Source organism: Zonotrichia leucophrys, chromosome 3 (genome assembly GCF_028769735.1).
Source record: "Zonotrichia leucophrys gambelii isolate GWCS_2022_RI chromosome 3, RI_Zleu_2.0, whole genome shotgun sequence".
Taxonomy (NCBI): Eukaryota; Metazoa; Chordata; class Aves; order Passeriformes; family Passerellidae; genus Zonotrichia; species Zonotrichia leucophrys.
The window spans coordinates 11,775,390-11,799,671 of record NC_088172.1 but is presented as its reverse complement, the minus strand read 5'-3'; the positions used below and the strand labels follow the sequence as shown (position 1 = coordinate 11,799,671).

The window sequence follows — 24,282 nt, the reverse complement described above, 5'->3', positions numbered from 1 at the left end:
CTATGTTTTTTTCCTGAATTTTAGGGAATGCATTTACTGTTATTATCTACCTAACTGGATTATGAAATGTATTTTAAATAAAATAAAGTGAATCATCTAGTCAAGTACTTAACACAATTTTGTAATATGCATATATTAAATGGAGTCTTTTTAATTTTAAGGTTAAGTTTTTACAGAAAAAAGAAATCACATGCAAAAGATTTTTAGTAGGGGAAACAAACAAGACTCAAAAGATTCTGTATTAAAAAAAAATTAAATAAATTAAGATGAGTAACAGGGAAAAGGCCTAACTAACTGCAACTGTGACACATAGTGACCCAAACCTAGCATTGACATCAGTACAGACTCAACTGCCTACCCAGATTTGAAGTGATTACCATAACACCAGCAGCTTACAAGCACCAAAAAGAAGCCTGGTTTCACACAGCCACACCTTGACAGACATTTGCTGGCACCACCCAGAAAAAACCATGCCTGCACTCAGCCAAGGGTAGCTGATGTGGGACATCACCTCTCAAGCAAAGCCAATATAACTGGGGAAGACCTCAAAAAACAAATCTAAAGAAGAGGAAAATTAGATTCTGGGTTTCTTTTTAAAAGTGCATAATAAATAGATTTTTTCCCTTAGATCTTTAAATTCTATGCACTCCTCTTAGGAGGCAATAATGTCAACAAGTGAATGAATGTGATTTTGTTCTCTGGGAATTGACAGATTTCTTGTATTTCAAAGAAACCAATACTATACACTGTGGCAATTAATTTCTCCCTAAATTACTACCCCTATGGATTTTACTCTGTTATTTACACACAAGCAATTAAGCACTTAATTTGATCCAGTTCAAAATTATTTCTTCATTAGAACCTTAGTCTTCAAAAGTACAGAAACCTTTTCTGGATACTTTTCTGTTTTAGTAAGACAATTACAGTCAAGCCGCTTTCCTAGTGACAAATTCAAACCCAACTTTAGGAGCCAAAAATTAGCAGCAGTGAATAATGCCTGGTAGAAGCTGCTGGTTTCAGTCCTGTTTTCAATCAGCACCGTGCACCCAACTGCAGTACCAGTAATTAACACAATTTTTAGCAGGCTGGTCATGCAAACCAGACTACATTAACTACAGAAACAAAACTCACTTTCAACAGCAACGTCCCAGGACTAGGTTACAGAAAATGGAAATTTGTGGAATTGAATGACCATGCTGGTTCTACATAAGTGCTCCAAGGTTTTACAGGACACTGACATTTCCAGGAATGTCCATCTGGAATATTTCATATGTATCAAAGTCATAATTACTAAAAAAAAAAAAAAAAAAAAAGAATTCAAAAAGAAAACAGGAAGAAAAAAAAGCAGCAGAATCTCATTATTATGAAGCTCATCAGAACAAATACAATCATAATTCAAAGTTAAATGGCACTAATTTTTTTTCCAAACAATTTTTAAACTCTCCCTTGTATTTCTGCATTTTGTGTGCCTGGAAAGTTGCACAAAACATGTTGCTTCAGGGCTGCACCTAATTATATTGGGCATCCAGAAATAGGTGCATCTGACTCAGAATTTCTGCATGCCTTGCCAACCAATCAAACCATAAGAAATGCAAACTATGCTTAAATTAAGCAATAAAACACTGCAAGTTGCAAGTTGTAACATATTAGCATACACCACACTGCAAGAAAGAACTCCACAACAGGAAACAGGTTCAAAGTATATTTATACTGCTGAGAGTATCTTCACAGCTGTGACTTTACACAACTTGAGTCACACGACCAACTACTCCACACTGAATATTACAGAACAGCACTAAACATCAAATGAGGGTAAGTGCTCTAAAGCAGTGATACCTTTAATTACCTTTTTAAAACTTGATGAATGCAAGGGTTTTCTTTTTGATGATCATACCTCTTTGTATGTATGTACCTCTATGTATCTTCCAGACAGATTTAATTTCTTTAGTGACAAACATAGAACTGGTACAAACCCAGATTCAAGTAGCAGATCAAGCTGAGAATTTGTCATTTAACCTTACAGGAAAATTATGAGATCAGGCACTGCATTTTGCAGTGGTCCAGAGCAGGTGGGCAATGGGCCAAAGAAATGACCACAAAAACTCCATGCTTGTCTGGGACTGCACTCAGAAACATCTCAAAGACAGCAGGTGCAGCTGAGCTGTTTCATTTCACTCTTTCACAATACTATCCAAGCAAGTTATGTAAATCAACTGGACCAAATATGGTCCCAGAGATTTCAAAAGAAAATATATTTCATTGTGAGAATGTTACAGTATTTATTTTCATGCCTCCAGGGTGTTATTTATAATCAGTAATTTACACAAAGTTGCTAGAAAATGCACAAAACAAACAAATAGATTAATCCTCAGATATTTTCAATTTAAAAGCTAAAACTCAATGCTAACCATTAGAGAATGGTCTGAGAACTTTAAAGCTATTACAGTTATTGATAACCACTGAATTCACAGGCAACAATATCAGCAATTAAAGGAGAGACCAGTAAGTGATCCATGCCAATTTTGAGAACTTTCCACCAACAGCTGCTGTTCCATAGCAGTCCAGTCATTTGACTAACTTGTAAGGTCATTTTCTAAATGGAAAGTGATAAGTCTTTAAAGTTGGAGTTGCAAGGAGTTCTCGTAGTTGACAGCTACGTGCCAAGCTATGTGGCAATAAATTCCAAGCAACAGGACAACTTAACATCAACAGCATTATATTAATACATGTGGGTTTTTAGATTGATACTATAAAGAACAGCCTTCATCTATGTTCATTATGGAGCAAACTCTGCTATTAAACCCTGCTTTGCACAAAGGCTGCAAACATAATATACAATCAGCTATCAAACTAAAATACATTTAAGAGCTATTAGAACAACTGAAGTATTTCCTATTCATTTTACATTAGAAAGAAATTCAGATCTCCATGCCTGCAAAAGCACAATCATTTTTAGAATTAATAAAATTGTATGCAACAAAATAGGTTATTTTGTACTATATCATTTCCCAAACTCTACGGTTACTTTTGCAGCAGCATTTCAATACTGCTTTCACTTTTCAAAACAAAGTATTTTGCCACTTACTGTCTCTGTTACTCATTGCAAATGATTAAAGTAAAAATGTAAAAACACTGTCTGCAGCATGCTGTGACACACTGCAGCTGCAGTGATTTACCATGCAATACACCACTGCACAAGCAGTCACTCCTGAGGCTGCACAAAACGAGATGGCATCGGGTTGATAGAAACCTGCACAATTTAAAAAAAATTACACAGCACTCTTACAAAATTCAAGAATAAGAAGATAAAGCATCCTATTACTTTACAGGCATTTTGCTTGAGTAAGAGGTTCTGGATTGAGCCTGGAATTAACGGCTAGTAAACAGCTTTAGGATTTGGCCTGCCATTGGTACCTGCTAAAGTCTTCTTTATCCAAAAGTACTAGAGAAGCTTGACTCAACAAAATATAAATCATGTTCTCTGCTTTCATTAATGCAGACAGCACTCTACGTCAGCGCTTTTATATATACACATATATATTTATAAATAACTACATGCTTGAATGCATCAGAGAGTTTTCTCAAAGCCAAAAGAGTGTGAGGTAAGTGCCAGGATGGTGCTGAAATTTCAAAGGAAATAAACCATGGTGCTAAAAGCTGTGCAACATCCACTGGGTCCTGTTACAAATGTGACCATTACTAAGGCTTTAGGTTCCAGTTCCTTCGTCCTCTGAGGGACAACCTGAGTTAATCAGAGAGCACAGAGGTAAGAAAAGATCATTAGTCCCTTAGGAAATCAACTGGGCACAAGCAAAGAAGAAAAAAAATTGACTGGCAGAGTAGCTAAACAGCCACTCAAATGGAAGTCTTATGTCTAAATTTTGAGTAGTATATTAGAAAACACCTATATACTCAAAAAAGAAAAATACTATTTTTTTCCACTTCAGACTCAAAAGCTTGATATGACTCTCCATATGAAAAGGAAAAAAATCCACTGGGTTTTGTTAGGTTGTTTTGGGGGTTTTTTTGTGATTTCAGTTTTCTTTTTTCCCCTCAGGATACAAGAGCTGGCAGTCTTACTTGCTATGTCTTTGGGGATGACAAAGGTTTGTTTTAATAAACATGTATTGAATGATTCAATACAGAACTGAAACAGCAAGCCTAGAGGACTCAGCCTACCTAGACACCTACCTGCCTTGACATATATATATCCATTTTAAATATGTGTCATCCAGAGGTTAGTTTGTAAGAGAGAAAAACTATTTAAGACACTTAATTGCAAAGATCTGGATTGCTGTTTCATCCAAGGTCATGAGCAAAAATACTCCTTTTCACTCCTGTTTTTGAAGAATTTGTACATAATTTATACACAGTTTTAGATGTTTGGTAGAATGTCCCAGAAGACACAGTTATAATATCACAGCAGTATGATCACTTGAAATTAATTAAACTATCTCAAGAGCATTAAGTCCACCCTCATTCCACACTAGAGACTGCAAAAGTATACAGATGTAGAAGTGTGTTTTGGGAGAAGCAGCTTCCTAAAAACAAACCTGAAAATGAACAAACTAGTCCAGTTCATGTGTACCTTTCTCAAAGATTGTCAAGCCTTAGGATTTTGACAGCAACTTGTTTCAAAGAAGCCACAAGACTAATTTCAATATTTTCTTCCATATTATCTCATTGACTGTTTTCCCCACATTCTTACTGGTGTCTACCAGCAACTTACTCTGGCAGTTGTTTTAGCTCCCAGCCTCACAGAGAATTGTAAAGTTAGGTGTATCTTTAGCACTATTAATTCATCTGCATCCTAGTTTCCCTGCTACATGCTGAGAAGCTGTGTTGTCATTCTGCTTGTTCTTCCACCAGTCATCCATTTCTCTAACTCAGTACCTTCAGACAAAGACAAATAATACAGGAATGAGACTCTCATCAACCATGTGATAATTAATCTTCATAAAATTGTTAAACAATTAAATTCCTAGCTCATGCAGCAGTTCAGCATCTGCCAAAATAAGTGTCACTTTCAGAAAGTGAAGAGAAAATAACACATCATAGACTTAGTTACAGTTTTACTGAGGTTGGGCTTAGTTGCAGTAAGTCAGAAGTGCACTCATGCCAGTCTACTGTCAAGTAGTTTATTGGCACATGGAAAGCACTGTATCACATGCTGCTGAGGGTGTCAGACCCAGCAAAAAGGAACAGTTCCATTTGTTGTTTCCTTCCACTTAATGAAACATGCAGAGCTGACTTTCTGGTTTTGTCATTCACTTATAAATGCATTTTAAAAATTTACTAGCCAGATACTTTTTACAGCTATTGAAAGTGAAGAGAAGTAACTTTCTCCTCAGGCAAGGAGGGAGCAGTAAGAGGAGCTGCTGAGGAGCAAGGGTTGTACAGCCACAGGGATGAGCACGCAGAGCACACTGCTGAGTCCAGACAGAAGAAGTGAAGAACTGAAATATTAAGAGTTTTAACAATTTGAGCTGTGGTGACAGACAGGTCATACCTTTGAGATATTAGTTCAACAGAGATTATGTTAGGAATTATAAAGGTCCATCTCAACAATGATGACTGGGTTATCATCCTGCATAAAAGACAGTGACAACTGTTGTCTGCAGTGATTTAGAAAAATGCAGGATTATTTAAATGCTCGGTTTATTTAATCATGAACTTGTACATTCTCCATTTGTTACATGAAAAAGATTTGTAGATCAGTAAATGACATTCTCCAGAACTGTACCTCTTATGTGCCATCATTTTCACAAGGTGTCCTAACAATTTTCCATTGTTCTCCATTAAATACTGTTTTTAATCAAATTAACGTACTAATGATTTTTTGGAACATCTAACCAGCAATTCCCAGGGCTAGACTGCAAGGCAGCAATTCTATTCTCCTGCCAGAAAACAGTATGAACTGTATGTGTAGTGATTTGTTGCCACCACCTGCACACCCTCTAGAGGTAGGGAAGGCAGCCCTCAGCTGGAAATTAATCCACAGATCCATACTTGGAACAGCACAACCTGCCAAGGTCACATATCCATTACAGTATGCCTCACGTTTAAAGACAAGGCCAAAAGACAGAACTTTACCACTGAGCCTTCTCAAAATGCTGCCTACAGCAGATAGCCTGTGGGGTCAGAAGCCATGACTGTGATACACGCTGCTGGGATGAAGGCAGTCACTGGGGCACTGCAGGATGCTAAATATAGACTGGGAGATGAATGGGCCTCTCTCATTACTGATCCCATTTCCAAAACCAAAATACACGTCAGATCTCTTGATCAGTCTGCAATTGTTTCCAGATCTTTACAACTGTTCACACTTTCAGCCAGGATCATTTTCATTTAAGTCTTACTTTATAGAGAAGAATACAATTTTGTCATGAATTAATAAGCTTGAAAAACACAATCAAAATTTCGTAAAATCATATTTCTTATATAGATTAGTGCTCTGCTAGTAAATTTTATCTTCCAGGTAGAGATAAAATTTCATGTTTGAAATGTCACTGTTTTATCTTAACATATCTGAGTTTTCAGTCACTATCCACTATATTATTTAACACCAAATGTTTTTTATAAAGGCAAGCAAAAAAGAAAATGCTATGACCTTTCACTGTGGTGAGATAATTTACAAATATGGATATATGAAAAATCCTGGAGAGCAAAATCATACAAAGGATTTTTCCAAGTAAATACTTTCCTGCTGAAACTTACTGGCATGGTATTGTGTTCAGTTTGGTACAGTTACTTCAGCTCCAGCTTTCCCATTCATGAACATCAGCAATAACAACATTTAATCTAACATTAATCTAATATACTTTTAGATGTCTTTTATACTTCATGTGTATTATCAGCTCAGTTATGGTTTCAAGGAAAAATTCCCTGGACAAGAGTAAGACTGACTGAATCCCTTTCTGCAGAATAAGTCCCTGAGGACTGCATTTCTCACCGAGTTTCTGAATTCCAGAGGGTATTTCAGATGCATCTACCCAGGTTTTCCTCCAAATGTAGATGTAGCCATGCTGGAGGTCAGACACTGGACTGCATCCTGCTGTCCAGCTGCAGCCCTTCCCATGAAATGACCTGTAAGAGCAGCTAAAAAGTGACCTCAGCTCCAGCAAAGAGTGGACCCAAACGGGAATAAACCAGCTGAGGCTCAGCTTCAGCAAGATTTACATGAATATTTACGAAAGGAAAAACAATCAGGAACACAATGAGGTACTGAACAAAACTTTCATGTTGTGATATTTCCTCAGATCTGCATTCAGGGTCAAGACCTCAATGGAAGAAAAATGTAGGTCAATACCATGTTTTATTTACATATAAATCCAGTAAGTTGACTCATACTATTGCTTCAGCTTTCTCTCTACAAAAAACAGGCAAAAGGGGAGGGGGAGAAATATAAAGCATATTATTAATAGAAGACAAGCCCATTTCTAACCTGAAAGTAATACATAGTATCAATCAAATAGGGTTACAGTCAAGTAGACCTTCATGAATTCTCCCTTTCCTCAATGATTGTGTTCCCACACACAAAGATAACTTCTTCTGTCTCTGCAGTGCCACAAATGCTCTCACCATAACTCTCCCTGTGTAATAACTCAAAACAGAAAATTCTCATGCAGAGTGCCCACATATGACATGGGAGCATTGAAGATTTCAGATTAGTCCTACCTCTCTCCAAGGAAGAATTTCTCAAGTAAAACTAAAGAAGCTTTATAAAATCTCTGTAATTCAGATGACTTTTTGCCATCATTAGTGAAGGAAAGATAGAGCATTTATCACTGTTCAGTTTGATGGTTTCTAGTAATTACTCTAGTAAATACCTAAATCTATTAATAACACCACTAAAATGTATATCTACAAGAATTTTCAGGATGAAAGTCAAAATTCCTTCCAAGAGTATTTGTAATTCAGGATCATCATCTGTCTCATCGTAGCCAACAATAACCTCTCAACTCCAATACCCCACCCAGCAAACAAATTATTTGCAAAGACAAATCACAAGTTTAGTCAGCAGTCAGTGTGACCTTTCAGGAAGGATAACTCCCTTTCAGACTGTATCTCCAACCATTGAATGAAATCTCTATTTTCCAAGCTTAAGGGGAAAAAAATACGTCTGCTTGAGCAAATTGTATTATATAAAAATTTACAACGCCCCCAGACATTAGCAAAGCTGTTTGTCTTTTATTCTGAATTCTGCTTCATCTTCAGTCTGCAGATGTGGTTGGGACATTTTAAAGAGAGAAACATGCACAGATTCATCATCTAGAAGCTGAATAAGTCACTTGAGGGCATGCACACTTACTGTAACTAGCCATAGCTGCACCTGAAGTGTAGTGGAGCCTCCCTGAAGAAGAAACATTATATTAACATTTGTAGTAAGTGTGGCCCAAGGCACATTGAAGCGAGGTGGGGGTTGGTCTCTTCTTCAAGTAACAAGCAATAGGGCAAGAGGAAGTGGCCTCAAGATGTGCCAGGGGAGGTTTAGATTGGATGTTAGGAAAAATTTCTTCACAGAAAGGATTGTCAAGCATTGGAACAGGCTGCTCAGGGAAGTTATTCACTTCCCATCCCTAGAGGCATTTAAAAGACCTGGGGTAGATAGGGAACTCAGAGATGTGGTTTAGTGGGGGATTTAGCAGTGTTAGATTTATGGTTGGACTCCATAATCTCAAAGACCTTTCCCAACATCCCAACATCCCATGATTCTGTGATTTGATGCTTCTAAATTCTCAGAACTACATTAAGGAGGAAAGGTCTAAGAAAAACCCTCCCACTGTCAGCACAGGCTCTTCCTTCTTCCCTCCCTTTTGCACACAGCTTGTTCACACACGGGTTTACATTTCCTGCCATCTACACAGATCCTTCTGCACAGAGCTGTAAAGAGCAAGACTGTGCTCCTTCCTGTGGCAATGATTCTTCTGGTACATGTGAATAAATCTGACTCTACAGATAGATATCAACTGCAAAGAGATGCAAACAGAAAAAGAGACTTCTTTCCTCCTAATGAATTCAGAGACTTCTGGCATCAGTCAGCTTAACTTTCTTGGATGTTAAAGAGTTTTTCAAGCTGATTAATTCACTGTGTGATTTTTCTGGAAACATGGAAATTTCATTTTCTCCAGTGCTGGGCTAGCAGAAGGGAAGAGGACATGACCTGCTTACCAGCCTGGCAGTAGTGTGGCTCTCACACCAGCCTCATCAAGCCAGCTTCAACTGAGCCATCACCTGTCATCTCTCCTGTGACAGGGCAGTTTCACTGTTAAAAACATGCACTTACAGAGACTCTTCTCACAGAGAGAGTGGCCTGCATTTTCAAACTCATTGCCAAGGATCAGTGGCCTTCCATCTGCACCACCTATAGAAATGCATCCAAAGCACTATTTCATCTTAATTTTCCCACAAAAGGTACTCTCAAGTAGGTCAGGACTCTCACCCATATTCAGAAAGGCCCAGCAGTAACTTTTAAGTGCACTCCTATCACGAGAGCTTCAAAGGGAAAGATTTGTGCATTTACTTCTAGATACCATGGTTATGGATGAGCTTAGGCCACATAAAGCAATTAAATTCAATGCCCTAGGAGAAGTTAGATGCTGTTTGTGACTGAATAATCTCAAGAGTGTGTGCAAGTGCTCTAATCTATGACACAAGATTCTAATCTACAACACAAGAAAAAGAGGAAGTATCTGAATGTGTTCAGTAGCTTTTTTTTTTTCTCAAAGCATAAAGTTATTCTCTTGGTTTGATCATATTTGACTCCTGGCACCAGCCTGTTCCTTCCATATGGTATCAGGTGTGACTGCAATAAAAGAATTAAAACTCTACAGAAATCTCAAAAGGCATTAATATGTTTGCTTGGTCAAACTATGGAGTCTCAAAGCAAGAAAGAAGCCAAGACAAACAGGAATATATTGCTTAAATCAAGACGTGGGCAGGTACTGAACTTCCTTTCTTCATTATTTCTAATCAGTTTAAGAGCATGATTCATTTTTTAAACTTCATTCTGTACAAGTGGGGAGAAAAAAGTGAATTACCCATTGAATGCACAATAGAATAATGAAAGGAAGCTGCAGGTACTTCATGCTTTTGAAAATTATTCACTCTTCAAGAAAATGCTTAGAGACATATTTATGTCCATCTCTGTTAAGGAAAACACACATATTTATGTTTGAAGATTTTCTTGGATGAAGTCCCAACATAAAAATTTCAGATATGCCTGGCTGGAGGACTGTGTCCACCTCTGCATCACTGGACCAGACCATACATATTAAGAAATAATCACAGAGTCTTTCAAGCAGAAGACACTGTCTGAGACTACACTTCAGTGCCCCAAATGATGAACGTTTTGCTGAGCTTCCTGTAACGCAATTACACTGCAACTCAGATAGCTATCACAAGATAAATCTAATGCTCAACAGAAAATTGAAAATATTTCTTGATTAGGTGCAGCTGACCTTTAAGACAGCCTTTGAACTTTTAATTAATATCTTTAGAGGAAGAGGGGGTTGCACATCAAAGGACAACTCCTTAAAATAATTTTGCAATTGATAAACTGAACAGTTCAAGAATTTTCTACCTTAGCTGACCTGTGGTGGCAATCCCTTGGGTAATCTACATCTGCTCTCTTACAGGCAATCTGTACAACCAATTTACAAAAAGAAATAAAAAATCTTGCAGAGAAAACAAGGAGAAAAAAGAAATGCAAGTTCCCCCAAACTCAGTATATTTTATACAACACATGTTTACAAATGAGTCTAAATGCACTAGCATTACCTTAAAAACCAAGAATGCATGCTGTATTGTGTTAATGGTTTGAGAAATGGTATGGGTGCTAATGTTAATGAGAAAAAGCAACATTTACTGTGAAATAAAAACATCTGCCTCAGTAGGAACAACATAGTAAATTATGTCTACTATGTATACATGTTAAAGATTTTTTGATAGATAGTATTATTCATGCTTTCTCCTCCATCTTTTCTACCTGAGAGCAGAAGACTCTATTTTGCTTCAGTTAAAATCAGTTGCAAATTTCATTAATATTAATCATTTATATTAATGAAAATATGAGCTGTATAAGAATGCTAAACACTTGGCAACTAAGTTTTACCTTTGAATTAATAAGAAATAACTACCTTACTATAGTGAGATTTATTTGCACTGTCAGCAGTTTACATTGTCTAGGAATAAAAGGTTTTCCTTCTATAGATCGTCTCCATAAAAAGAAGATTTAATAAAGTGACAAACCACATGCTTTTCCTTTCCATTGAAACAATTATGAAAAATTTAACTGCATTTTTATGAGCTTTCTTGAATATATTAATTATGCTTATTCTCATGAATAGGGAAATCACTATTATTAATTGAATAATCATTGGTATTCCATTTGATGCTACAATTATTTGAAATTATTGTGAAATATTAGTTCAATTGTACTTTCATCCAATTCAGGAAACTTATTTAAGTTACAATCAACAGTAAAACAGGGTGAATAGCTATTAAAAATATAGTCAAACTTGGAGCATGCAAAGAGATCAAGTCTGAATAGATATCATGACCTATTTTTGAATAAGTTTGGAAAAGTTGAACAACAGAGAAACTTTAAAAAGTGCCCAGTGAAGAAAGGTGTCTAGATCATTAAGATACTCTTCAGGGCCTACTCTGAAAATCTGTCACATAAATACTTTCTCACAGGCAATTAAAATCTTTATAAATTCTTCCTTTAATTCACTAAAACCACTTCTCCTTTGAGAACACATATTTAATGCCATACTAGAAATTCATATACCATCCCTTAGAATAAATCTGTAATTTTGGGCAGGTTCTTTCATCACATGAGACCATGGAAAGCTACCCAAGAGTCCCCACATCCTACAAGACACTCAATAAAAAAGACAAGAAATGCCTCTCCAAAGACTGGCACACCAAGAAAAATAGATCTGAGATAGGAGTCTCATCCCCACATTTAATGCTCATTGCATGGGTGTTGTGAAGTGAGAAAAAATTACAGCAAAAAGATAATTATAAAAAAACCTCCTAACTCATATCTTGCTTTAAGAGGAGGAAGATTCTGCTTGCAAAGGTTGTAGATTAATTTGAAACTCCAATACAAACCTACTATCCACATTCTGAAACACAATTCCTAATCTTATTTAAGAAATAAACCTTATGACAAATAGAAGAAAGTCCACGTGCATGAACTTTCCCTCATCCAGTTCTTGGTGACTTTTTCTCAAAGCAAGCCTTTTGCAGTCTTCTTTGGGGAAAGCTGTGGATCTATTTTGATTTTTATAGAAAATTAGGCGCTTCCCCTGGATAACCATTCTTGAGTCAGAAAGTAAAGTTAGTACAAATGAGAAAATTTAGTAGATCAATCCTCAAAAAATAAACGTGATTTTACTAAGGTAGCATAAACATTCCTGATACTTATCTACTGAAAATCCTGAGGTGGAAAATAACTCAACAACAACAACAACAAAACAACATCAACAAAAAAACAACAACACCATAACAAAAATAAACAACTCACTACCCCCCCAAAAAGAACAACAACAAAAAACCAAACAACAAACCAACAAAAAAAAAAAAAAAACTAAGCAAAATATAGAAGCTAGATGTTATTTAGTGCCCATGACAGGGTTCCAGGAGAGGTCTGCTGTCCATAAACAGCACCAGGAAAGAGGAGGAATGAAGCATGGCTGAAAATTCAGTCTTCTCTACTAATCACAAAGAAAAGGACAAAGAGGGCAAAGTTTTTAAAGACTGTGCCATCTCCACTGCTCTGGTCAGTACACAACAACTGAGACAGAACAAAAAAATACTAGACATGACCATAAGCATCTATGAGCACAGCTAAGGAAAAAGCAGACATCCGCACCTGGTGCAGAACAATCCCATGTATCCATTCAGGCTGGGAACCCACTGTTCGGGGGGCAGGCCCAGCAAAAAGGGCATTTCTGTGGAAACAGCAGGTTGAGCAAGGCAACAGCATGCTTTTGCCAGAAATAAGGCAAGCAACTACACAGTCTGCCACCGGGACTGGCAGACTGAAAAAGTTTTCTTCTCTACTCAGCATGGCCTTGCACACTAGGGCAGCCAGTGATCCTTCCCAGACAAATAGGGATGCGAAAAAGACAGAGGAGATGCTGGAGAGCAACCACGATACTCAGGAGCCTTGGGCTTTTGTCTTGGAGCAGTTGATGGAGCTGAGCATGTTTGGTCTGACAGAAGGGTGATCTAACAGGTGACCCTGTAGCAGCCTACATCTACTTGAAGGTAAATCAAAATGATAAAGAAGCCAAGATCTTCTCAGCAGTGACAGAACATATATAAAGGGGCAATGACCATAAATTGCCACTTGGGAGGTTCAGGGTGGCTCTTCCATTCTTCTCTTCCCATGTCAAACCCCCTCTTTTTTCAACAGGCAGGTTGCAGACCTGCAGGTTATTCAGCAAGGTGGTGGGATTTTCATCCAGGGAAATTTAGGACCTGTCTAGACAAAGCCACCTCACACGACTGGGAAGAGTGTATCTCCCAGCTGGACTGGGTAACTTCCTAAGGTTCCTTCAAAACAATGTGTAGGTGAGAAATATGCACATGTATAGAATCACAGACTGCTTCAAATGCAGCAAATCACTGCTGAAGGACATCTAAATATCCACTCTAATTCATTGCACCTGAAAGAAAGTGCTACTAAGGTTTGTGTGCTGCAGTTAAAGAGTTTTAAATTTGTATCTCCTCAGTACCTAATAAGACTTGATTTGCTACATCTTTATGTTGTCAACACTGTTGTTTGTTAATTGTAAATATCATGTTTTTATTTGTTTTTACAAACATATAGAAAGATATTGTTACCCTAACAGCAACAGATCCTGACTCTGAAATGGTGCCTGAAAAGATGAAAGCTGTACAGTTACCCATAAAGCACCTGGAATTAGTTCATTAGCTGCCAGAAGATGGAAAAAAGAAAGAGATAAAATAATTTCTCCTACTTTCAATAGCATGAGAACAAGCAAGTCCTTTGGGTGTTGCACATGACTGGTTTTCTAATCAGAATAAGGAGCCTCCATTATTATACCAAGGGCACTGTGTGATGCAGCTCTGCTAGCTCACATGCAAAGACCTGCTGGTCAAGAGCCATTCCTGATCATTACTGAGCTGTATCCTTTCCAGCAGATCTGGAAGGCTAAAATAGCTAGTTAAATCTTTGATGGCATCATTACATTTTTTTCAGAAATAATTTTTCAGTCATTTTCCATCAATAACGCAAAAGACAAGAATAATACTGTACAGGCTCTTGCAATTCAGCTAATGCTGCATCTTTTCTTCTGCAGTGGCCAGTGGGGGATGTCCATGAAAACCTATCAATACAGGCCATGCAACGTGCTCCCACCCTTGTGCACACATCCAGATGTGTGATTTGGAATTCAGAAGCTTCCAGAGCAAAAGTTGGTCGCTTTGTAAAGCGAAGGACATCCCCACAACAAACGTCAAAGACTTCTGCATGGAATACATTATAAAGAAGTCAGTAAGAAACAGAAACTTTATTATTCCTGAAATAAATCCAACATGTTAAATTAGGAAACTTATGCAACTAATTATATCCTACCAGTATAAACAGTATCAAAGAGCAGTATTTTGTTTCTGAACATCTCATGCCATCTCATTTTCAGAACGTCAATTAAGAACAAAAATAATACAAAGACCTTATGATAACTGAAGATGAAATCCAGAGTGAAATTTGCAACAAATCTGGAATTCCCCTTTGATCATTCTAAGGCAATGGCTGCACATTTTTATCACACCAAACAAGCCATAATAAACTGCAACAGCAATAACAAAAAGAAATGCTGTGACACTCCAAGACAATGCTTTTGAAAAGTTACAATATCACAGCCTTTTAATGTAAGCACACGTGTTAAATATGCACATGGCTCCATGTGTAGGTGATTTGGTGTGGCAGAAAGCGGTATCTCAAATGAAGGTTTTCAAAAACTTGCAGGAAAGATCTTAAATTTTAATAGGAGTTTCAATGTAAAGAACTACTGAGGTGCACAAAAAAGGATTCAAGAAACATGTCATTTATGGCTCTGCTCTCCAGCACAACTTTACTGAAATCAAAGGCCTTTGCTCAAGAGTAACTTCTTCCCCTAACTGCAGAAGTTTGCAAAACAGCTGTCTTTTTTAGAATCTGGCAGGTTTGTATTTACAAATAAACTAACCAATTGACTTCTGAATGTAGGTCACAACACTCATTCCTTAGGTGGCTGGCCTATTTTTATCTTATTTGAAAGGGCAAGAACAAAAAAGAAGAGCTAACTGGGCATAGTTCTCAGCTCTGAAGTGTTTTCCCCTATGGGAGTGATACATTAAAATATCATCGACATCACTTCATGAATGATTTCTTATTTGTAACAAATCTTCAATTCTTATTTAAAAAATAAACATGCCAATCTAAACTGCTAGATCAAAGCCTTTAGAACCAAAACTCTGTAACCACCCTTGCATGACTTCAACCTGCATATCAGAGTGAGGTTTCAGGAGACCAGTGATCTACTGAAAAGGTCTCACCCCAGATAGCCCATTCCTGTAACAGAAATAGTACAGAGCTATAACGGGCTGCTCTGCAGTCAAGAATAGCTTAGCACTGGTAGAAACAGACATCTCCTCCGTGTACTTTGTAATGTCTTTGCAACCCTAAGCTACTCATCTCAAGACTGCTTTTTTCAAATAGCTGTGGCTTTTTTGTTTTGGTTTGGTTTTTAATTCTGTAAAAAAGTCTGTTTTCCAAGATGCAACTATATTCAATCAAGTGGCTGGAAAAAAATGAGCCTGGAACACCATAAATATTATCCTATTATCTGACTGTGATTAAATCAGAATTATACAAACACATTAAAATAATTTGTAGACTGTGGCATCACTGGCAATAAGGATGGCTGTCAAACTGAAATCCAATGGAACTTCAAATGCACCTTAAACACTGTATCAGTGACAGATACTTTAAGGTAATAATATTACTAGGTGTCTTATACTACAGTAATGTTTCAAGCTCTTTCACACAGATCTGTTCAGATAAAAGATGTAATGCTGGCATTACATTTGCCAAAACTGCCATTTGCAATTAAAAATTAAAACTGGCACTCTTTCTATGCAGGCAATTATCTAAACGCAGCTGGCAATCTTCCTTGTTTACAGCGCTGCTGTGTCATGACTACACTCCGGTTGGAAATTTACCACCTTTTTTTTTTTTAATTTTTTTTAAGGTTTAAACTTCTCAGCTGTATTTCCAACTCGAACTTTTCTGGTTTTAAAGATTTCTATCACGAACTCAAACACAAAGGTCCAAAACTATCATTTGCATATTTTGGCTGGCAACTTCAGGCACTGACATAAAATGATTCCTAGTACATATTTTGGTGGTTGCTGCAATACTAATTTACATCCATCTAGGCCACAGGAAAACACCTGTAAGGACCCAGACAGCAAAATGTACCAAATAAATGCCCTCCAAGAAGACCACTTTGGGTGTAAGAATTGATTTTCAGAGTAAAACAGAAATAATGGGAAGATCTTTTAAGTGGACAAAAATCCTTTTACTGAATAATATATGACATTAAGCACATTTCTACTACTTGCTGTCTATAGTATTTGTCATCTACTAAATGAATCTTTCCACAAATTATCTTATTAATCAGACTGCCATGTTTTTGGCACATTTTACTTACAACAGTTGCTATTAAAGTAAGATTTGAGGGTTCCCCTACTGCTGGGAGAGGAGCACTATTTATTTATTTATTGGCGTTCCTTTCAAACAGCTTTTAGGGAACAGTTGCTTTTTTTAGCCAAGATGCTGCAGCCGCTAGCTTGATTTCCATGACTATCCTGGAACAAATACAGTTACTTACAGCTTATCAGTTAAATATTCTGATTCGTTTATGATGTATTTCCTATAGTCAGACATAACAATAAATTGTATTATATCCCCAATACAGAAATGCTTAACTTCCTTCCTCTGTAATTGATCACGTTTTCACCCATAAATATGATCCACTGTTACAGGTCCTTGACAGACTTTGCCGCTTGTTTTGCTCAGCCATCCAAAAGGATTTTGAGTAGGGCCTTTCCCCCGAATACTACCAAAACCCATAAAAACAGAGGATTGCTAATGAACTGAGGAGCATGGCTGACCCCAAGGACACTGCAAGCAAACAGCGACAGCCACGGGTCCCCTCGCACAGGTGTCCCGGGCAAGCCTCTTGAAGTTAAAGCAGCACAAGTCTCGCAGCGCGGTGACAGCACCGCTCTCCGCTGAGCGATGGGACGGAACACAGATTTCCGTCCCGCGCTTTTTCAGGATGAGTGCGGCAGGAACCGTCACTTGCTGAGACCAAAGCTCAGCAGCCGCAAGCACCGGCGGCCGCTCGCCGCACGCTGCCAGCGGCAGGTGGCCGCACCTGAGACGCAGCATCCCGCGGCGAGCCCCCGCGTGGGAAGGCGCCGTCACCCGCACTCCCTGCGGGGCGGGGACCAGGGCGCCCGGAGAACACTCCGGAGGCAGAACCGAGCGCTGCGGCTCCGCGGCGGCAACTTTTCAAACCGCGCAGCGCTCGGTGTCCGCTCGGCAGGACAGGCGCCGCGGGTACCGCTGGCGTGCCCACTGCGCCCCGGGGAGCACCCGGCAGCCGCCGGCACCCCTCGCTCCGTCTAATCTCGAGGCCGGCGTGCGGCATCAGCGGGAGCGCCGCGCAGTCTCCCCCCGCGCACACCGGCTGCCTCGGGCGCCCGGGAGACCAGCGAGCATGTGCTCCCCGCCGTGCTCCCCGCCGGTTCTTTGCCGGCTGAACCGAGCTTTCCCCCCATCACCTCCCACCCAGGGCTGCGCGGGATTTCCCGCCGCCTGCGGAGAGCCGCGCCGCAGGTGGCAGCGGCTCCCGCGCCTCCGGTGACTCCTCCCGGGCACTTTCGGCGCGACTCGTAGGGTACTCGGGTACTCGTCCTCCCCGTGTCCCGGCAGGAGTGATGCCCGGGGACCGGAGGGGCAGGCGGGGAGGTACCAGCCGCGCCGTGCGGCGGGGCGCTGCCCAGGACAGGTGTGGGAGGCAGCCCGTGGGACGAACGGGAGGGGTCGGGACAGGACAGGACGCGACGGGACGGGAGGAGAGGGGAGCGGGTCGGTACTCACACGAAGGCGTGGTAGACGAAGGCCCATCCGCGGGGCCGCTCCAGCACGTTGTACAGGTAGTTCTGCAGGCGGCGGTACTTGGCGTTCCTGCGGCAGCTCGGTCCGCTGCTGTACGACAGCGGCTTCCCCAGCAGGCTCATGCGGGCGCCGTGCTTCCCGCGGCGGCCCTCCCGCAGCCCGGCGGGGGCGGCCGCGCCGCCGGTGCCCAGGAGCAGCAGGCCGTCGCCGCGGGCCGCTGAGCTCGTCAGCGCCCTGCCCCGGCCCGACTCCACATCCTTCATGCCAGCTGCCGCGCCACTCTTCACCCAGAGCCCCGCGGAGCCGCCCTCCTCCCCGCCGCCGTGGTTGCGGGGCATGGCATCACCCCGGGCGCCGGAGCGGGCGCCGGGGCCGCGGCGGAGCAGGGCGCGGGCGGCGGCGGCCAGGCACCCCGCGGCAGCAGCCCGCAGGAGGCAGCGGGGGCCGAGGGTCTCCGGGCGGCGCCCGCGGGGCGCGGGGGCGCGGGCCACTTTGGGCGCCCGGCGCGGCGGGCCGGCCTGCGGCAGCTTCGCGGGGGCCCCGGCGAGGGAGCGGGCGCCCCCCCGGGCGCGCTCTCCTCCCGGGCGGCGGGGCCCCGCCGCCGGTCCCCGCAGCGCCGCCCGGCGTGGCTCCGCGGCCCGGGACGGGGAGGAGGGAGGGAGGGCAGCTCCTCGCGGCTCCGGCGGAGAGGCCGCGGCTCGGCGGTGCCCGCCGCCGCCCGCTCCCTCGCTGCCTCCCGCGTCGTTCGGCTCGGCCGGGCCGGGCAAGCTGTTGCTCTCGCTCCGAGCGGCGGAGAAAGTCGGCGAGGCGGGCGGGCCGGTGGGGGCAGGCGGGGGCCGCGCCGCCCGGAGCCTTCGCGTCCCGGGGCGCGAGCGGCAGCGGCGGTGCCCGCGGTGAGGCGGGCGGAGAGCGGCTGGCGGGACGCGGCGCCCGCGTTCTAAGCGCGCTCCCGGGAAATGTCCATGTAAGTCCGAGAAAGTCACAAAAGTGCCGTAAGTCCCGGCGGCGGCGCGGGGGAGGATCGGCCGGCGGCGGGACCCCTCTGCGGGCAGGGAGCGCGGCCGGCCCGGGCGGGGCAGCGCAGATGAGCCGCCGGGTGTCCCCCCGAGGGGGCGGCGCGGCCCGGCACGCCGCTCCGGCGCTTCCGCCGTGTCCCGGCCTCGTGCGGCGGCGAGACAGCCGATCCCTGGGGCAGCGGCGGGCCTGCCCTTCCCGCGAGCTCCCTCACGGCCCCCGTCAGCTCCGGCCCCGGCGCGGTGCAGCCGGAGCGCAGCGGTGCCGCCGCTCGGTGCCCGCGCTGCGCCGAGACAGCGATGCTCCCCCTGCCGAGCGCGGCCCTTTTACGCCCCGCCGCATCAAGGTGAGCTTGCGGAAAAAAACACCACCCACCCCGGCACCCGCAGGCGCGGCCGCACCGCTCTGCCCGCCCGGCCGCCGCACCGCGCCCGCTTTGCCCGTGGGTTATCGCCCGTGCTCGGCGGGCGACCCCCGGCCATCCCCTGCACTCCCCCCGCGCCCCGCGGCCGCCTGCTGCGGGCAATCGCCGCCCGTGCCGCCCCTGGGGCCGCAGCTCGGCAGCGCCCGCCGTGCCCCGGAGATGCCTGGGAGCCCCGCGCTGCCCCGGGCACAGGACGAGCCGCCCCCCGGCACTTCGGCACCCACTTCACGAGAAATAGCTGCATGTCACTGGTTTTGCAGCCTGAGCGCCACGATGTGAAAATGTGACGCTAATTCCTGAAGTGTTAATGAAAAACAGTAAGGTGTATGCTAACGTTAAGCGAAATTCAATAGAAACACTCAGAAATTAATTTTCGGGCTTTTTTTCCTTTGTGCTGGCTAGTTAGAGGCCAGCTCTCGAGCTTTGATTAACGCATGATCTTCAACTCTCAGAAAAGAAGAAACTGTAAGACTCATTTCACATTCTGGCAGTGAACATTAACTTGTGCCCCTACTAAATGCAACATGGACACATCACCAGTAGTAATTCGTTGCTACAGTGTGTGCAATGCCATTCAATCAGATGTCTTTGAATGATGAGTTTAAACTTCCTCCTGTCTTCCCTACACTTTCTCCTCCACTGCAGGCCAGTTCAGACAGGAACTTTTTAACATGTGAACCACAGTGGCCGCTCAGACTCGTGATAAGGGATGGCAGAAACAGCACACATGTCAAAACAGATGTTAAGTAGTTGATACAACTATCCACAGAAATCCCATTAATATTTAAGCTTTCCAGTGGCACATATCTACTCTTCTTTCTTTGAATTGTAAATTGTGTTAGTTAATCCTTCATTTACTACTTGTTTGCATTTCCTTGGTTTGATATACGCAAGTGTTTATACTCTTCTTTTTTCTCATCCCTACGTACTCATTTACAGCTGAAGATGTACAGCATGCCTTTACCATCAGCCACTCCTCCAGAATCATGCTTAGATTTACACTCTAGTGGCCTTAGTCACTTTGATTTGAGAGCTGATACTGAAATTCTGGAAAGCCAAACTTCAAGTGAGAGCACATAGTCATTCCAACCCACTGTGCCAGGCCTCTGTGCCAGGGGCACTAACCCTTGAGCTTTGTTCAATTGCTGGTGTGGGCAATGGCACAGCTCACAGCAGCACACGTGCATCACTGTTGATAGGAATGAGGCTTTGAACTGAGGATTAGGCCAATAAACTGAACATCACTGAACTCCAGTTCCTGATGTACTTTTTGTGATCCATTAAGAAATATTGTTATAATTCTGTGCCCTCTAGTGGTGTTTAAAATCATCAATTAATTTAAATAATCATAAGGAGAACAGTCTGTGAGCACAACTTGAGCCAGTATTGAAATGTAGCCATAGATTCCAGAAGAACTAGAAGCTAACAAAAGTAATACACTTATTGATGAATGATTTTATTTTTTACAGTGTGGGAACAAGTGTATTTTCCCATCTGTTATCTGTTATTAAATAAATCCTTTTAAAAGTATGTATTATGAGAAGACATTTATGGTAATTAATCAAATCCCTACTTGTTCATATGTCAGATAACCAGGGCATGATCTGCTATTTGAATATGGAGACCAGGCAGCTGCCAGCCCTCTGGCAGGCACAGGGGCTGTGCTATGTAACAAAGCTAGTCCTCATCTAAGTATTTATTGCAAAATACAGGTCTGTATTTATAGGACAACAAATTCCCCTGATATTTTGGCTTCAGACTATATAATACCTACAGAGATGAGTCGTGTGAAATTCTAGCATGTCCGCATGGTCCAAGGTCATCCTGGGTTCAGATGTCAGTAAGAGGATCTACTTGACGAAATCTCCAAGGCAAGAACATCCCAAGGAATCTTGGCTTCTCAAGGCTGCAGGTACAGTATGTCACACCTGCAGAGGGACAAGGAAAATGGCATGCTAAAGTGCAGCTTTAGAGTCACTATTACTGAGCTTTATGGCAAATATCAACAACATATTATTCTGGATTTTAAAATACAGGTTTCAAGATTGCATTGCATTTTCCAAATGTGTCCATCAAATGTTACATAGCCCAACTTTTGGAAGGATCAGCTGATACATATAATCATTTTTGATCAGGAACCAAATGTCACATATGTTTGGTATTTTCGGGGTTTTCTTTCCAGTGAGTAACTTTTGATATATTGTCTTACATCAGTGTTTCTGGTTTTATTTTAATTAAAGAGAGGAAGCAATTTAAACAGCAGTGGCAGTCTCTTATTTATAACTTTTTTTTTTCTGGAGCACGTACACTTCTTTTCTAAGACATCTACTAGAGCAGCTTTGGAGCTAGCTACACTAGAATTTTAAGCAAGCCTTCACAATGACTAAGTTTGCAAATAGGTAACAGGAATACTGAAATACACTTAGTTTAATTACGGCACAGGGTAGATACTAATAGAAGAAGAACTTTGTTACAGGGTAAAAACAAAGAGGGAAAGGAAGACCAGCCTTATTGGAGGACACTGACCAGAGTTCAGTTCACTGCTTTACTCCATGTTGCCAGGACAGATAGGATCTGTAGCCTATCCACATCAAATCCAAAGCACCTGAGTGTGTAGTTGCCTCAAGTCACTGGCAGATGCTTACTGAGCTGATGAACACCAGCTGAGCACCTAGATGCAGCTTTTAATATTTATATGGATTTGAAGAATCTCTCTGTCTTTGTGCCTGAATTACATATCTGTCACAGGGGGTGGTAGCAATTTTTTCACAGAGAGAGGGATTGTTAACATAAATTTATGAAGCAGTGTGAGATGCTCAAAAGCAGCAAAAGAGGGAACAGTAGAAATCACGTCCACACTGTGGCTGCTTGAAGCAGAAAAGCAGACTAAGTGCAAGCTGGGGGCCTCTGTAGCAACACCTTGCAAAGGTCAGTTTACTGTGGTATCATGTTTTGAGTTCATTTGAGTTCCTTGTTAATAACCTTTTTCACGTTATATAATAGTGCAAGGTATCATGTATGCTCTAGTTTTGCACCTCTTTGTAAGATTTTTAGCTTTCTGCCTAATTGTATGGAGGAGGGGATACTCATAGCTATTCTTGGTGACAAGCCTACAAGAGTCAGGAATAAGTTTTCAAAGCACATAGGTGTTAGGAATAATTCATTTATTATGTTGACCTGTTTGTTGTGTAGCTATAATACATGGTATGCACCTCCAGGAAAACCCAAATCAAGTATTACTACTGAATAATAAACCATAAGCAAAATGTCAGATGAGGTGAACAGCATGTTAGGATGCACATTTTACGCTGTCCAGTCAGCACATGGAACATGCTCGCAGCTGTAGCAGGGCTCTGATATTAATATTAGAAGTGTTGGAATACATTGCACTAATATTCCAAGATGTTGGGATATTCTCCTGCAAGCTTTTCACATAAATTAAGGAAGGAAGACTGTCAATAGCATGAGGCATTCATACACTGAACTAGCAGAAAGGACAGCTTGCTTGCTTGCCTTCTCAACTTTCCCTTCTTCATGAGGTCCCTTAACTCTGAACTCAAGGGAGTACCTTCAAAAGAAATTTAGTTTTGTGTCTCATTTATGTGTTGATTTTCATGTTAAACTGCTATGAGGTGCTAACTTTGAGGAAGACCTGCCTCCACAAAGACCTGTCCTGTGACCAGACTTTCATTCCAAGCAGTCCATCTCTGTGTTACTACCACCACAGACTAAATTAATCAGAAGACAAGACATGGGTGGCTCACTCACAGTACCCATGCCTGCAGGTATGTTAGAAACACTTCTGCCTGGTAACTACACCTATAAAAACCAAGCCGAGTTCCCAAACTGCTAGTAATGGACCTTTCTTCTGCTCATTGCTCCTTCCCAGCTAGAGGAACAATTTGGCCTCCTCTCCTCATCTGGTCTTGATCAATGGCAGAAATTCTGGGCCTTACTTCTGTGCTGACTAGCCTGTCTGGAAAAATGTTCATTTTGCTCCCTGACTTCTAGTATTTCCTGTTACTCATTAGATATTAATCCCTGATAAGGGAATTAATTTATTCAATTGATTCCTACTTAAATAAATAGCTAAACTTTACTCTCCATTAATAAGGCATACACCCTGTAAAGTCATTATCCGACCCCAAGACCTGCTCTCCTAAATAGCTCTACTGTTCATCTACTTTATTTCCTCTTTTGCCTTCAGGGGTTTTTTGATGGCTTGTTTGTTTGTTTGTTTACTATTTTGTGGTCCTTCCTTCCTTCCTTCCTTCCTTCCTTCCTTCCTTCCTTCCTTCCTTCCTTCCTTCCTTCCTTCCTTCCGCCCCTTCCGCCCCTTCCGCCCCTTCCGCCCCTTCCGCCCCTTCCGCCCCTTCCGCCCCTTCTTCCTTCCTCCGCCCTTCCTTCCTTCCTTCCTTCCGCCCCTTCCTTCCGCCCCTTCCTTCGCCCCTTCCTTCCGCCCCTTCCTTCCTTCCGCCCTTCCTTCCGCCCTTCCTTCCGCCCCTTCCTTCCGCCCCTTCCTTCGCCCCTTCCTTCCTTCCTTCGCCCCTTCCTTCCTCCTTCCGCCCCTTCCTTCCTTCCGCCCCTTCCTTCCTTCCTTCCCCCTTCCTTCCTTCCTCCTTCCCCCCTTCCTTCCGCC

The 24,282-nt window shown here is 42.4% G+C and overlaps 1 protein-coding gene across 2 annotated transcripts in view; it reads right to left on the bottom strand.

Moving 5' to 3' along the window:
* Positions 1 to 18,582, bottom strand: part of KCNQ5 (potassium voltage-gated channel subfamily Q member 5) — a 278,801-nt gene extending 260,219 nt beyond the window's left edge. For both annotated transcript variants that reach the window (XM_064707395.1, XM_064707396.1), the window contains exon 1: positions 18,188 to 18,582. In XM_064707395.1, the coding sequence (XP_064563465.1) occupies positions 18,188 to 18,543 (356 nt within the window). In that variant the 5' untranslated portion in view covers positions 18,544 to 18,582. The remainder of the gene's footprint in view (positions 1 to 18,187) is intronic.
* Between the last annotated feature and the right edge of the window lie 5,700 nt (positions 18,583 to 24,282).